At 52.0% G+C, this 16634-nt stretch overlaps 1 protein-coding gene across 2 annotated transcripts in view; it reads right to left on the bottom strand.

Moving 5' to 3' along the window:
• Cacna2d2 (calcium voltage-gated channel auxiliary subunit alpha2delta 2) overlaps window positions 1-16634 on the bottom strand; it is a 129583-nt gene that overhangs the window by 90535 nt on the left and 22414 nt on the right. For both annotated transcript variants that reach the window (XM_021171426.3, XM_021171427.3), the window contains exon 2: window positions 12697-12778. In XM_021171426.3, the coding sequence (XP_021027085.1) occupies window positions 12697-12778 (82 nt within the window). The remainder of the gene's footprint in view (window positions 1-12696; window positions 12779-16634) is intronic.

Raw genomic sequence — 16634 nt, 5'->3', positions numbered from 1 at the left:
ACAGAGTGAGTTCCAAGACAGCCAGTGCTACACAGAGAAACCCTGTCTTGAAAAAACAAAAACAAAAGAAAGATTTTTAAAAAAAACTTCCCCAGAGCGAAGGCCATGAGTGTACAGTGTGTAAGTTTAAGAATGAAAGCAAATATCTTTAAGGTGAGTGTGGAATTGCTTGAACACCCTACGGAGGGGACATTATATCTTTCTGGTTAAGGAAACAAAACAGGTCAGGACTCTGAAGGCTTTGAGACTCTGTCTCAGGAGGCTGAAGGAACTGCCTGAATACACTGGAGGCAAAGGGCTTCCAGGTGGACACTAACCCACCTCTGATTCCCGTGCTGGGTACAGAGGCAGGAAGGCTGAGACCTGCAAGCCAAGAGTTGGCTTCCCTTGAACCTTTCTCAGGAGGACAATGAGAACATTCTCTGCCAGACAAAGAAAAGAAAAGAAAAAAGAAATCAAGAAATCAGGGAAGAAGAAAGAAGTCACAGGACCCAGGGAAGAGTGGACTCCTCCTAGAGAAGTCGAGCAAATCCCAGAGACAAAGACCTTCGAGCAGTGTTGAGGGCTGCCAGTTTGGAAAACAGCCATTCTTCATTGGGGGTAAGCCGGAAGGGCTCAGACAAGAACTTGTCTTGTGAATAGAACCTAGAGGTGTCAGTTTGAAGGAGAGGAGAGAGTCAGATAAAATGGCAGGAGGCTGAGGCAGAACAAAGTACAGGATCACAGAAGACTAAGCATGGAAGAAACAAAGCCCCAACAGCTGTCGCCTTTAGAAACAACTAAAGCATTGCGTGTGCTATGGCGTACCGTTCTGAACAGCGTTTGAGAGGTCAGGATAAGGTCAGCAGTGAGTTCAAACCTAACGGTTTCACCCAGTAACACTGGAGGGCCAGGACTGGGAGTGGGGCAAGTTCTCATCTCCCAGAGTGAGGTGCCCGTGGTAATTTCTAAAACTGAACAAGTACACAGAAGCAGCGTAAGTATGTCACTCTGGGATCTGGAGCTCGGAGAGTGGAAGTGTCAGCCTCTGGGGAGCTGGAAGTGCAGAGGGGGCTGCTGTGTTAACACAGCTTGTCTGGCATAACCGCTACTTTATACCAGGTGCCTTGTAATGCAGACTTAAAACACCCTAAATTTTGAAATCCATCTCGAAATGTCAGGGGGGTGGAGAAGGCAGAAAAGCGAAGGGAAGAAGATAGCAAATACTATAGGTAGAAGGATGAGAGATAGGAAATTACTTTGACCTTAGATTTGGCCTCAGGACAGGGGCTGCAAAAGGGGAGGAGCTGACCATTTTCCTCAGACTGAAAGTGAAGGCAACTTGATGTTTTCATTCTCTCCTCCGCAGATAAGAGACTAGGCTCTGCAGTCCAAAAGACCAATTTGGTGTTTGTGGCCTCTGTTCTGGGGGGGTTCCTTGCCTATATTTCCCCAATGTTGGAAGTAATCATAAAGGGCTAGCAACCACAGGAGTGATCTGGCAGATAACACCATCCATTTCAAGCGGCTGAAGGACAGTGCCAAAGAAGGCTGGAGACACCCCAGGTCTTTCATAACTGTCAGAGCTTATACCAACATCAAGAGGCGGATCTCATACAGACTCATAGGCAATCCAGCCTAGGAAGGGCTTGGGAAGGAGAGTGGCTGTCTGGGAAGCAGGACTGAGTTTGTTAACTCCCACAGTCCTTGTGGAATGCAAATTCTGCATGATGTATAGGGAATGTACAAACTCACCATCCCTCAACTTCAAGGCCTTTTATTCCGGGGACAGAATGGGCGCTCAGATCCTGGGACAGGAGGAGCAGGATGTGGCCTGTACTGGTAGAGCCTCAGGCCAAGTTCAGGCTCAGATGAGCAGTTTAGAAAAAAACTGGGAGCTCTCCAGACACTGACACGCTGGACTTCAATCCATTGTTGGGCTCAGTTCTCAACAGCAGACCATGTTTCAAAGGAACAGGAACTGTGGCTACTCCAGAGCCCCATCATTGTCCTAGCCTTTATGAGAGCTGGTCACTTCCATGCCCTCATATGCTTTGGTGGCACCACAGCCCCAACAAGGACCCTCCACAGCTGCTGATGCCCCAGGATGCTGGCATTGTCCCAAGTAGTAACCTTTTCACATTCTATGGTCACTGGTGGCTCATAGGGGCTCAATGGAAGAGGGGCTCCCCTGACTCAGCTTCTTGGCTAGATAGGACCTTTAAAAAACTTTATTACTATCATCATCATCATCACCACCACCATCATCATTATTAGTGTATGTGTTCATTCATGTATGAGAGTGCAAGTACACGTATGTCATGACATATGTATGGAAGTAAGAGGACAACCCCAGGTACCAGACCTCACCTTCCATCTTGTTCAAGCTATAGTCCCTTTGTTCTTCTTTGCCGGGGATGCCAGGCTAGTGGGCCAGAGGTCCCCCCAGGAGCCTCCTGTGGCTGCATTCAATCTCACTAAGATTTCACATCCACACTCACATTTCACAATCACATCCACATTTCACATCCACACATGGACCCAGCTTTGCATGGTCTCTGAGTATTCAAACTCAGCTCTTCACGCTTGTGCTCTTTACTCACTGAGTCATCATCTTCCCGGCCCTGAACCTTTCATGGCTCCATGATGAGTTTCTAAAGGTGGCCCTGTGGATAAGGGGGATATGTCCTAGTCTGAGGTGGGAAGTCTCATCTATTGAGGCAGCTCATTCAGCTTCCAGGGAACCCCTAGTTTGCGCCCTCAAAAGCTGTGCCCTGAGGTGTCAATGGCGTGCAGGCTCCCGGAGGTCCTAATCAGAAAGAAAACCTTTCAGACCCTCCCTGAAGCAAAGCAGTGAGTTTTCAGGGCCCAGCTTCCCGTCCACGCCCACCCCCCACCCCCGCCCAAGTAGGCTCCAGACCCCACCGCTTCCTTCCCCCAGAGCATCTCCCCCCTCCACTCAGCAATGGAGACAATTTACATAATGCACGGCATGGCGTGTGAGCGCAATAATGGCTGGAAAGCAGGGTGCTCTAGAGTGGCACCCCTAGTGGCACCCAGGGAGGGGAAATACCTGCTCCCGCACTACTGCCCTCTCCCTCAAGGAGCTGGCCAGCAAGGCTGCAGGGCCTCTAAGTACTCAGCAACTGCCAAGAGAGGATGTACCCAGCCCGGCCCCGCCTGAGACAGGGACTGAAGTAACCTCAGGACAAAGCAGTACCCTGGAGGAAATTTCCAAAGGACTCAAGTTTGGAACACAAATCCACCCAGCCATGCTTCTGGAGTCCCCACCCCTGCTGGGCCCAGGCCCTGTGTGCTGATCCTTTCTGGAAGAGGCCACTCCTCCAGGCAGGAAGCTGTAGCAAGGCTGCCACGGAGCCAGGCTGCAGCTGCCCAGGAGGCGGTCACGTTCAAGCACAAAGGCATGGATGGAAGGGGGAGAATACATAAAAATTACTGGCATGGTAATTGCTTTTTATATAAATGTTCCTTTTAAAAGTTTTCCCCAGTGGTAAAGTCCCTCTTTAAAAAAGAATAAATTCACTGCACACCAATTTATTCCACGCCTATAGATGGAGCATAATGAAAGCTCTTCTGTCAACACCTGATCAAGAGGCAAGTGGTTGCCTCTTGACCCAGCTACCCAGGCTGACTACGCAATGATGTGCTCGAGTACTGGGGTGGGGTTGGGGGGGTCTTTGAGGAGTGAGGGCAGGAGGTACTAGCATTGAACCCAGACTGTAGGACTCTGGAACAGAGCTCACCAGCGTCTCGGAGCTGTTCTCGAATGGGAGGGGTAAAGCAGAGCAGTTACAACCATAGGAAGGAGGGTGGGGCTACGGTTACTGGGAAATGTAAGGGGCCCTCCTTGCAGGGGTAGGATAGCACAGGCATTAACTCAGGGACAGCGTAATGGGCTGGTAGAACTGACTGAAGAATCACCCAGCAATGCATGCTGACTAAAGAGCCCCCTACACACATTGGGAGGCACAGAACCTGTCTGTCTCCTCTGATCGGCCAGTTCCAAGGGACAAGGTCCAGCCTTTGTACTGGATCAAGGACGTCAAGAACTACCCCACACAAAGTCCCTGATCTCCACTGTGGAGTCATTCCATCCTGGTCACGGACAACTGATGGGATCCTGTCCCACTGCAGGGAAGATGCACACAGTATCGGGAAATGACTGAAGGGAGGGGAGAAGTGGGGGAGGGGCGAAGCGTGTATGTAACGTGTGTGCCTCAGCCACAACTGAGACTTCTCAGCTTGGCTAACGAATCAGTTAAGTAGTTCTCACCTGCTTAGGTGGCAGAATTCTTGGCATCTGCCTCCTCCAGTCCCACCCTGCCCTGTGCTGTGCTTGCACAGGCTTCCACAGGCTGCTCTCAGAGCTGCGCATTGACCCATATTGCACCCACTTGCTTGGTCACACTTGCTGTGTGGGGTACATGCAGGCAGGCAGGGCCACTCCCTTCTATGGACACACAAACACTCATTTGCTCGTGCTTCCCTTGTAGCGCTCACACACAGGTGTCTGTTCAGTATGAACACACATGCACACTCACACTCCCGCTCGGCATCATGCCGATCTTATCCTCCCTTTGTACACAGTGGTCAACCCAGGTGCCACTTCATGCCCGTAGCAGCATGAAGGCACTGTGTCTCAGTGAGTCGCCAGGGCTCGTGGCCTTCCTGTTTGTTCGGGTGGATTCTGGAAGGTCTGGGCATAACCCTACCCTCCCGGCATGGTTTCTGTACTCCACATAATGAAATCACAAGACCGGGCCTCCCAGATGTGCCTAGCAGCCTATGTGTACATTAAAGATGCAAAAGCTGATGGGGGTGGGAAGTCTTAGGCAGCGTGGGCCTTGGCACTGACCTAGAGGGCTTCCTGGAAGAGGAGAGTTGTGGCCTGTGTTTAAATCAGCAGAGAGGTGGAGAAGGTGAGGGAGGAAGGATAGCAAGTGGATTTAGAAGAGAGTCCAATGAGGTTAGGGGCAGGCACAGGGCATCTGGGAGGCCCAAAGGCCTAAGCAAAGCTTCCTGCTACCTCTGTGTGAAGCTTACCCCTTAGCTAAGACAGCACACCACTCCAGAACGGCCCATGCTCCCTCGCTTCAGGCAGATGCCAGCAACCCTGTGCAGCCAGCTCTTCTCCAGCGTGTCTCTCCCAGCCAGTGCCCATTTCCTCATAGAAAGCACCCAGGGCCTCCCGTATGTAGATCGAGTTTTGGCAGCCCCATACAGGCACTGACTTAGCTTCCCTCATGTAGGGGTTATGTGGTGCGCAAGGCCTTGTGGGACACCCAGAGCTCAGCTGCTTCTTCCATCTTTAGATGCCTACTTTTGCTTATCCGTCCACAGAATGGTCATTAGTTGATCATCTGTTCTCACAGTACCTGCATGCATAGTAGACACAGTAGTCCTGTGTGTGCATAGCCTCTTTCTCATCCTGCTGTGCACCTGGAAACTAGGCACCCAAGCCTAAGTGCCGGTCATGTGGCTATCTAGCTTATGAACAGCCAAGGATAGACAAGACAGGGCCTTAGGGATCCACTCAGGATCCAGCCACTTTGGTCTCCTCCCTCTGTGGGAAATAATAAGTCAGTCAGCCTTCAGCATCTCCAGGTCTCCAGGCTAGAGAGACATGTAGGGAAGACCACATCTGTGGCATCACCTTCTCCTACAAACACACCATCTCTACATATACAGAGAGCACAGCTGTACTCAAGAGAGGTGAAGAGAGGACACCTCCATTATCAGCCGGGGAGTGGGAAACACTGTCTCTGCTACCCCGGGGGCCGGCTGTGGTTTGTCAAAACCAATTACTTCTCTGCTTCTGCCAAGTGCTTGGGGCTCCATGAATCTGAGTCAAGTGCCCCCATGGCTGCCACTGATCCAGCAATGGATAAGAAGGGAACGGGGAGGAATATAGACTGGGTCAACTGTCCCCCATGGCCCAGGATGGAAACCCATAGCCCCCCCCCCCATCCCATCTCCCATCTCCCACCCTGGATCACCAAGGCCAGCTCCCCTGCGCCTCCCTCCCCCCTGGCTCTAGATGCAGCAGCTCAGTCACTCTTCAAAGGTGAGTGCGGAAGCTGGGGGAGGGGTGAAGAGCAGAGTCCCTGGCTACTTTCCAGAGTACAAGCTTCAAGGGCTGGGTCTTCATAGACGCTGAGCCCTGTTGTCCTGTCACAGAGCTGGCCTCTCTGGGGAATCTCCAAAGGGAGCCCATGTGTTCACCAGAACATTCTCCCCATGTATGTGTGTGTTGAGGGGTGCCTTGCTTTATAGATAGCCATTGGGTAGGCTTTCTGTATCGGTAGGCAACTCCAGAATTCCTGAGACAACAGGACCGAGGGGCTTTCAGTTCGGGGAAGATCTGCCTATCTGGAAAGGTTCTGCTCATGTCTCTCAAGACTGCCTCTTCCTTGAGATGAGGGACCCCTACAGGAGACCCTGAGATCCCTGGAGTGACCACCTAAAGAACTCTGGCCTGACCTACCAACCTCCAGACTGTCCCAGACTGTCCCAGAGCCTGGTGGCTTTGTACTGTCCCTGACTCTATGCTAAGCAAGCTGCCATACTCTTCTTATAGGGCTTGGGAGGCAAGCAGGTGACTTGTTGGCTAACTGGGTAAATCAGGTCATCAGTGTCTTCTGGGATGTAAGGGTCCCACCCTGTAACTTCTACTATCTCCTCCCCATGGTGTCTCTGCATTTGGTGCCCTGGGCTTCTGGCTGAGGACACTACTACACTTCATTTGCTCACAGATGCTATTTATTCCAGCCTTACCCAAACTTGGTGGCTGTATGCTTTTCTCAGTAAAACGTCTACAAAATATGTCATGATCAGCTGGGATGAGAAAACCAATTTTCAAAAGCAGAGAGGACATTTTGATATCCGAATTAAAAAAAAAAATCTGCGACCAACCCTTGAAATTGCAATCAATTTGTTCTGGACATACGGAAGGACAACATCCCTTCTTGCAGGGCTCCCTCACACCTTTCCTTGTCTCTGCTTCCCTGAGGCTCCTACATCTCCCACGAAGACAGACCGGATCTCCATTTCCCAGGTGGAAGTAGAAGCTCAAACAGGCAGGAGGACGCATCCCAGGTCTCACAGTCACAGTCCAGGCCTGTCGTTTCAGCCCACATTATCCTTTCTGCTCATGGCGTAGACCCTAGGTCCCATCCCAGCTCAGCCTGAGTGTGAGCCCAGGGCAAGGTCTGCCTTCAGAAGACACTAACCACCTAACACGTCTCTCTCACTCCAAGCTATTTCTCATGCCCTAGAGATGACCTTGGATGTGTTCCACAGCAACCTCTTGTCAAAAGCTAGAAACCAGAGGCCTCTCTCCCTTCAAGACCCTTCAGCGTCTATGGATCCCCCAGAAACCTTGGCAGTACCTTCCTGCAGACATGTCCAGAATCCTAGAAGCCACCTAGCAAGGCTCCCAGCCTCAGCCTTACCCTGTTGAGACCCCAGGGGTGAAGGGCAGGTACATGTTTGTGCCTAGGCTCCTTCTGGATTTTCCTGCCACTGTATCTTCCACCTGCTGAGGCAGCTCTGGCATGGCACCCTCACACTCCCAAAAGGAAGAGGGGGAGGCCTGGGGCTGGGAGTAGACCTTAGCCTGGCTGGCCCACAGGCAACAGAGCCTGCCATGGATGTGACAGCTTTTAGAAAAACTCTTCAAAAATGGAATCGTTTTCCATTATGTCTCATTGGAGAGTGTGCATTTCAGGGTGGAGCAGAAAAGCAGCTATCCAACGCTACACATCTCCACTCAGGAAAGCGTGCTACAGACTTCATGATGTATGGGGAGGGGGAGGGGAGGGGGAAGGGAGAGTTGCTACAGCAAAGGTAGGATAGAGGGAAGAAAAAGGGAAGAGGTAAGGAAAAGGCTAGGTCCAGACAGGGCTAGGCCAGGCTCTGATGCACCCGTCTCTCTGTAACCAATTATGCTCGAGCGGCGGCCTCATCACGTTTCAGACGCCCTCCCAGGAGCCCCCCCTCAGCCCCATGCATCCCCGCTGGGTGCCGAGCAAGAGGACCATATGGAGGGAATAATAAGACAATTAACTTTCCATTAAAGAATAATATATGTGGGTTTTTAGGGAGGCAAGCGACAGCAATCCCTACCCAGCGGCATATTTCACACCCGAGCCCCTTACCACCTCCCACAACTACGACACGGCGCCTCACATCATCATCTGCGCCAGGAGAGAGGAGGGTGTCACTGGGCCCCAACGGGAGGCAGGCGGCTCGATGGAGGGGTGGGGTCTGCGTGATAAGCAAGTGCAGAGCCACAGCCACGAGGATAATGATTCTTAGAGGAGGGGGGAGCAGCTAGTGAGGATCTGGGAGGGGATGTGTGGGGGTTCCCTCACCCCCCTCTCAGCGAACGGCATACCTAAGGAGATGCTTGCTTCCAGCCTTTCAAAGGCACACACAAATCAGTGTCCAGATGGAAGGACCCACTGTGGGGCCAGGGGCCACAACCTCTGCCTTTGCCTGGCCCTTTTGGGACTTTTTCAAGCCTTTGGCGCTTCTCCTCACCCAAGCTTTTTCCTTCCTCTTCTGATCCCATGCTCTGTGATCCCGAGGTTCTACGCCACCCCAGGGCACTGCTAACCTTGCCTTGCATGCCCAGTGTGCACGCTCCTCAGACGGGGACAGAGCACATCTTCAGCAAATGCTAAAGCCAGTGTGTGAGTTTGCAGAGGTACCAGCTGGGGAGGAGGTGGGGAGGGGACAGGGTGAGTTTTCTCAGCGGCATCTACAGAGGACCCTGGATGGTTTCAGACTTTGGTCCCTGCTGATAGCCAGCTCCAGATGTGGCACTCTGCAAATATTAATTACACATTCCTGGGAGCACTGAGCTGATGAGCAGGAGGAATAACCAGGGGCGGACAAGACGGAGCAGGATGGTGCCACTGACACTGGGTTAGGAACGCTATTTTTGGCTCTCCTAAGAGGTCGACACCACAGACACCGGAATCACCTGGTTTGAAGGATGTTAGCTTAGTTGGGGGGACCCAGAAGGAGGCTGGGACTGGGGCTTTCCAAACCTGGGACCCTGTTCTTTGTGGATGAAGGCTTCGTAGTTTGGGGAGTTGCTGTCTGAGCTGGTCCATTTGGCCCTCAGCACTCGTGCTGGCCTGTCTGAACTCCAGGACAGGACTGACTGCTAGAGATGACTGACAGGACCTTGGTTTTCCTTCCTTACTGATAGGCCTATGACGATAACCCGCAAACACGCACCTGGGCTAAGATCATCATGTGGGTGAAAGCAGTTTGAGATACAGGTAAGGCCATAGACACTCTGCCCTGATCAGCCAATGAGGTACGTGGACTTTGACATGGGCGGTATGCTCTCAGAAGATATGCTGTGGTCCCTCTGATGTGGCTATCTCTGGCCCCTGCTCCAAGCCAGCTCTGTCAACAGTTTCTCCTCACTTCTAGTTTAAGCAAAGGGTCTTCTCCCCTGGAAGGGAGTATCTCACCAGGTCAGAAACTTGTCCCCGGGGCTGGTGACCCTGGTGACTGTCCCATGCCTGGTGAGAACTCTCCTGCTTCGCTTTTCACAAGGGCCTCAGAGTCGTTCTCCTTGTACCCTGGATATCCATTCAGAAGTGGGAATGTCCCTGACCTAGGCTTCAAGAGAGGCCTGTCCTTCTCCTCATCCTCTCCTTGCAACCCCCCAGGCACCTGATGAATTATTCATTTGATATCTTCATTATGCAAATGAGCTCTGAGCCCAAGCATATGTTCTCTGCCCCCCCCTAGGATGGGGACAATATGGTGCTGATGGGGGAGGGTGGAGAAGGGGCTCAGGAGACCTCACTCAGTCCCATGGGCTGTAGTGGGGACAGACAGCTTAGAGTCCCTACTTTCATGGACTGTACAAGGCAAGCATGCTCAAGGGCTGGGGTGGGGGTACAGTGCCCAAGAGAGCATAGCTCAGGGGTGTCTGGCTAAATTAAGGGAGCAGAGAGAGCGGACTAGGTGGCCTAGGGTCAGTTGAGGAAATGGGATGGGGTCCTTACCCTGTGGTATGCCATGGTTTCTAACCTATAAATGGGTCACAGTCTGCCCCCAGCCATGCCCCCCAAGGGGTTGTGATAAGGTCGGGAGGAGGAAAATGCCAAGGCAAGGAAAACTCTCCCAAATGCCACTGTCTGCAGTTTCTGCTCTCTTGCAGCTGCCAGCCCTTGAGGCTCCAAGCTCTGGGGGTGGGGCAGCCTCTAGGAGCAGGGCAGGCAAGAAGTGGAGCCATGGAAGAGGCTCTCACCACCCCAGTGGCAGGAGTTTGGAGGGCTCAGAAGTCTGAAGAGGGGCAGCCCCAGGTGCGGGAGGGGGGGCTAAACTGTCAGCTTGGCAGCACCAGTATGAGGGATAGTACTGGCAGCTGGTTTACAGCTCTGCACCAACCATCCTCCTGGCCCATCAGAGCCAAACACAAGCAGGGTACACCAGCCCTCACCCAGAGGAAAGGTGTGAGTGTCAGGGTCAGATTTAAATTGTGGAGCAGGTGGGGAGCCCACTGTTTAAGTCACTGCTCTTCCCACGGGGTTGCTCGCTTTCTCTAGAGCTGTACACCTGTCCCCCCCACCCCCACCCAGACACATCTTGGCAGCATATCCTGTACCAAGGAGCAGTCCCAGAGCTGTCAGCAGGAAGAGGCTGAGGAAGCAGGTAAGAAAAACTGGAGCAGGACAGAGGCCCCGAGAGCTGGCAGCCATGAGCAGCGGAGCGCTTGCCAAGAGAAAGGGACGCTGGGTCAGCACTTCTTTGCCCACCTGCCATACCAAACACATCCCTGCCCAGGTCCCCACAGCCCCAGGCATCCCTCATGCACCCAGAGGACTGGCTGAAGCAGGAGTCGGGAGCCCTAGCTCCGCCACAAGCCAGCTGTGGCAGCCTGTTCACTTCTGAGCTGGTGAGAGTCAGAGATATGCTCACACTCCATCCAAAGGGAGAGAAAACAGCCCTAGGAGAGGAAATGACCAATGAAGAAAACACTGCTGATTTGTAGGGAGTGGGGAGGTGTAATTGGTTTGTTGGCTGCCATTGTCACTACCTTATCTTCCAGGCAAACCTCCTGGTGGAGGAGGAGGATCACAGGGATACGGGTCTCTCAGAGGTGCATACGGCAGGTTTGCTGACTCCCGTCTGGTCCTCACCATCCAGGAAGCTCAGTAGTCCACACAGATCCACATCTCATGCATGGAGTGTACATTAATTTTTTTCATAAACAAATGCTCTGAGTTGCTCATAAGTGCAAGATCCTGGAGGGCTCTTCACTGGTACATCTAATGCCCCATGGGAAACTTGGGAAAGCACACACCACACCTTCCAGGGACCCACCATTCCTCCATTATCCTACACCGCTGCACTTGGCAGTGCCCACTTAGAGCCTGGTTCGTGCAGAGTGCTATTCCCGAGCCTAAATTGACTCCTGTTCCGGAACAGCTTTTCCTACAGTGCTTTCTCTGGAAGCTCTGGAGGCTTCCGAGAGCAGCTGAGTCATGGAGAGTTCACAGGGAGAGTGGGATGGGGCTACTGCTGTTCAAGCCCAGCACCAGGAAAGGGAGGAACAGAGGCCTGAGCGATCTCAGGAGGAACGATGAGCAAGCTAGTAGCTCAGACCTTCAGGCCTGGGTGCCCTCCTCACCATGCCGCCCACTAATTAGCCATCTCTGATTAGCATCACTTATGCTAAGGGTCTTATGTCCATAAGCAATGTCAATATATTCCCTCCGAGTTACCACTTCCTGGGTACATAGAAGCTAACCCTGACAAGCTGAGGGTGGTCCTAGCCTGCCCACCCCCAGGTTACATCTCCTCACCCTGGCAGTAGCCAAGGGGATGTCAGAAACAATAATTACTGAACCCTGGGCCTAGACCCTTACTTGAACCCCCAATAGTCACTGTCTTCTCTGCTGTCCCCAGGCCAACTATGGGAAGGAGAATTCCATTAATTCTTCCGTTGATTCTGGCCAGGACCTCCCTCCCAGACCCCGACAGAGGTACCATCCTATTACAGTCTTCCATTACTGGAAGATCTTGGCTCTCTGAGCCTCTGCATTCCACATAAAGAGCTCCAGCCTGTAGCCTGACAGCAACACATTTTGCAGCCTTCTGGGGGTGACGAATGGCTTGCTCTTCACATCGCTATTTCAAACATTAACATAATCTCCCAGGATGAATGTGGTCGCTGGCGCCTAATCAATCACCCCTCCTGCACCTTGATCCCTCATCCCGACACTTAACAGAGATAGACTTGCCACTCCACGGAGACTACAGTGCCTGGAATACCAGCCTCCCATCCTGTTTCCTGGGTCTTGCTTGGTCTGGTCATACTATGTACTTCCTGATGAGACTTTTGGGCTTCTGTGCACCCTGTAGCTGTAGCCCCTCAAGGCTCTGGGTTCCCACTCAAGGCACTACCTCAAATACAGAGCTCACCAACCTTAAAAACTGAAAAGCCAAGACACCCTTTCAGGGACCAGGTTCATGACAGTGGACCACAATTCCAACAGGTATCAGAAGGTCAGACTGAGACTCTAGGGATTACCATGAGATCTGGTAGTATCTCACTATGCCGGGACTTCAGTACCATCACCTCCTCCTTACTCCCTCATTATGTACCCTTCCCTCATTCCCGCTGGGAAGAAGGTCTCCTCGGGAAAGCAAGTGCACCAGGCTTACCTCTCGGAGCTGCTGCACGCCTCCAAAAATCCGCATCACACCGTCAATCTCCTGCTCCAGGCGCCGGGCCCAGTGCTGCATCCTGCAATCCAGAGGAGAAAGAGATGTCAGGAGGACCTGCTGGAGCTGCAGCTGCAACAACCAATTCCTGGCCACCCAGGGGGACCAGGACAGCTACTCACTCAACTCAATTTTCACCAGAGAGGGAACACACACAGGAACCAGAGTGAGCCTGTGATTTTTCCCTTTGAAGTCTGGCCCGGTGGCCTAGGCTTTCCTTACTTTGACTGGCAGCCAGGGAGGAGAGGAAAGGGCATTGTGGATTAGCCAAGGGAGTTAAGCAGGTTGGAAGAAGCCTGCAGGGAGACTATTGTTCACTATAAAGACAAGTCCTTAGATGTGTCTGTTCTGAAAGTGGGGACACCAGGGAGGACAGAGACAAGACAGGTGAAGTTTGAGGAAAGGGAGGGGACACTGCTGTCACCTCCAACCCATTATGTAAGCAGGAGGAGGTAGAGGTAACCTGCCTCCTGGGCCTCACCTGAGCAGAAGACAGAGCGCTTCCAACTCAGATGATCCTTGCCTTTCTAGTTCCCTGGTAGGAGATGCTCATCAGAGACCCAAGGCTGGATGTCTGCTGTGAGCCCACCCAGGGTTTCAGTACAAATCATCCCGTCCCTTTCTGGAGGTCTGGCAAGCAGAGGCTCTGAACTGCAGGTCTGGACAGGTACGCTGGTACCACCACAGGACCATTTAACACCATCTCTGTCTCTCTCAGCTTCCTCTTCTGGAATGTGGAGATAATTTGGGGTCATCTCTTAGAGTGGCACAAGAAAACATAAGACCATGGGAGGATATAGCCAAGGATGCTGTAAAGGAATCTCTGTAAGTGGACAAGACGAACAGGCGTCTGGATGATCTCGGCTTTCCGTCCATCTTAGCATGCTGGAGCCCCATATGGGACCCACCACAGAGACATAAAGGAGCCATGGGTTCACAGGCCACAGTGGACTAGGATGATGTCAGAAAAGTTGCAACTGTCCCCCAAAACCTAATTAGGACCAACAGCATCCCCTAAAATCACTTAGGGCCAGGACTCTCTTCTGGATCCTTGTCCCACACTCCTTCTCAGGCCTGTGCTGGGGGGTTGGGCTCATGCCATTGTGTGTGCCCGGGTCGGTTGGCATGGGAACTCAGAGCAGGAGGCGGGCAGATCACTAATTGCAATTTGCCAAGCTGAATGTCAGGACCGTGATGGGGGAAAAAAAAAATCAACATCAAAAGAAAGAGGTATTAGCTTCAGCTTGTTGTGGGCTGAGCCACAGCCTGACTCCCCAACTCTGTTCCCCGCCATAGAGGGAAAGAAAATCTAACCTCAACTGGTGTAGAGGCCAGGCTGTAAGCTCAGCTGCCAGCCAGGGAGAGACAGGTACCAGAGAGCATCAGCATCCCAGCCTGACCCCAGTCCGTCCGCCAGCACTGGTGTTCTGGTCCTGGTGGCACTTGGACAATGTGGCAGGTGGCTCTTTTGTAATCCTGAGGCTACAGACTCTTGGGGGTTAATAATGGGACAGAGTCTCACACCGTCCTATATCTGGACAGAACGGGCAGGGTCAAGGACCCAGCTTCAAAAAGATCCATTAGCTCTGCCCTGACCCTAAACCTGACCTCGTCCATTCATTGGTTTAGGACACAGACTACCCATCATAATCCCTCCTGCATGAGTCTATAGGAGGGTGCCCACTATGTACAAAGCACAGTACCAGCGTGTCCTGTGCTCTCTGGCTTCGAGCTTCACGGAGGCAAACAAAATCCCCAAATCCCAGGTGAGGAAGCTGAGACACTATCCAAGGTCATTCATCCGGGAAGGGGTAGGCATGAGACTTGTTACAGTTTTCTGGAGTCTCAGGAACTGACACGTGAGAGCCAACCATGTTCATCTCTTTCCAGTTCAGCGCATCAGCTTCAGTGCTTGAAATCAGCCGCAGTGGGGACACTTACACCATGGGAATAGGCAAAGGCCAGCAATCACAGCCCCACTCCCACCCCAGTGGCAAACAGAGACGCATCCTGAAATTCTTTGAGAATTTCTTACAACGTATTCTGGTCATATTTACCCCTCCACCTCCTCCCATATCTATCCCTACCTCCCAACTTTATTTATTTATTGATTGATTTACCTATTTATTTATTATTTAATTTTAGGCAGGGTCTTGCTATGTAGCTCTAGCCAGCCTGGAACTTTCTATGTAGACCAGATCTGATTCACTTGCTTCTACTTCCTGGGCAGAGAGATTAAAGTTGTGTTCCACCAGCCTGGCTCCTCTTCTCCTGTCTTTCTTTTTATTCACTAATTTATAAATAACCCAGTGAGTGTCATTTGTGCTGCCCATATTCTCAGGGGTGTGGGGCCGTCCATCTCAGTGTGGTCCACCTACCTGGGATCACACCTTTCAAGCAAACCAATTCTCCCTTCCCTAAGAGCCATCCATTGCTTGTGGCTTTTCTCAGACTGACCACATTTACCAATTCACCACTGAGTCCACCTGGGTATGGACTCCTTGCGAGTATGCAGATGGGTCCTTGTTTCCAGAATCTCACAGATAAGTAAAAGACAATTAATTGGAAGAGCAGGCACGGGGTGCCAAGTTTTTACTTTGCTTAGACGACACATCATTTATATAATCACCATCATTTCGTGTAAAAAGGCTATCTCAACAGTAAAATAATTTTTAGAAGAACCAAATCTTAGGACAAAATCAAATTCTTCCAAAAGGCATGCATACACGCTCCCTCTTTCTGAGTCTCTCCCACCTCACTCTCTGGGGTTCAGGAGTAGCTTTGGTCCTTAGTGTGGTATGGCATCCTGGGCCTCAGAGGCAGACTGTAGCCCTAGCTTCCTGCCTATCCATGCAATGCTAAGGAAAACAAGTGATTCTTCACCCAAACCAAGCCAAATTAGGAAGGCAATATCTGTGTCCGGGAGCTAAAAGGGACCTGACAGATAATCCATCTCATTGTCACAGAGATATGACTTTGTGGGTTCTAGGGTTTGGCCAGTGGCCAGTGCTAGCTGGGACGGAGGCTGATACACAATACTGAGGAGCCTGATGAAGTGAGCATGCCTGAAGCATTCCTGTCCTGAGGCCAGAAAAAACACACACTAAGCCAAGTTCAACCAGGACCGAGGCATAGCCAGGCTTAATCCCACAGAAAGGCGTGGGGGGCTCGGGGAGAACCGAGAGATACATGAGAATCCATAGTCTCACTCACTCAAAGGTAATTGGATCAAATCCTGCCCGTGTTCCTGTGGACTGAGACCTCTGAGTCCATGCCCATGCCCCCTGGCCAGATAGTGCTGCTCACAGGTCATACTCCAACAAAGAGCGCCCCAGATCCTGGGGATTTTCCATCCTCTTCGATGAATTGACACTGCTTATCTCTAAGAGCTTGTAAGTGCCAAATTAGCAGGCTGGTGAGTCTGAGGGAGGAGGCTGAGGCCGTGCAGCCGGGCTGCAGCACTTCATGACCAGCATGAACCAGAGAGGATGGTGACTAATGTCTTGTCCTCCCAGGTGCCTGAACTGGGGGGAAGTAAAGGCACCCGCAGCCCTTCCTTACGGGTAAGAAAACCAAAAAGACATCTGGTGAGATGGGGATAGGGACATACACTTAAAAAGAAACCGGCTCCATTGGGTCCACCTGTCCCTCCTTCCAGGACAAGGCAGCTCCTGAGGAGCCTCAGGGGAGAGGCTGATACTGTCAGCTGTGCCAGGCTTGGAGAGCTCTGTCCCCTTGGAATCTCAGCCTTCCCACCTGTCAACAAGGATACTAATAATTGTCTAAATACTGTAATGGGGGAGGGCTGGGGATAGAATTCAGTCGGTCGAGTGTTTGCCGAGCCTCGTGTCAACCGGGTGTGGTAGAGCATGTTTGCA

Source organism: Mus caroli, unplaced genomic scaffold (genome assembly GCF_978045245.1).
Source record: "Mus caroli unplaced genomic scaffold, Mus_caroli_1 scaffold_11, whole genome shotgun sequence".
NCBI classification, from domain to species: Eukaryota; Metazoa; Chordata; class Mammalia; order Rodentia; family Muridae; genus Mus; species Mus caroli.
This window is presented reverse-complemented; position numbering and strand designations above follow the sequence as displayed.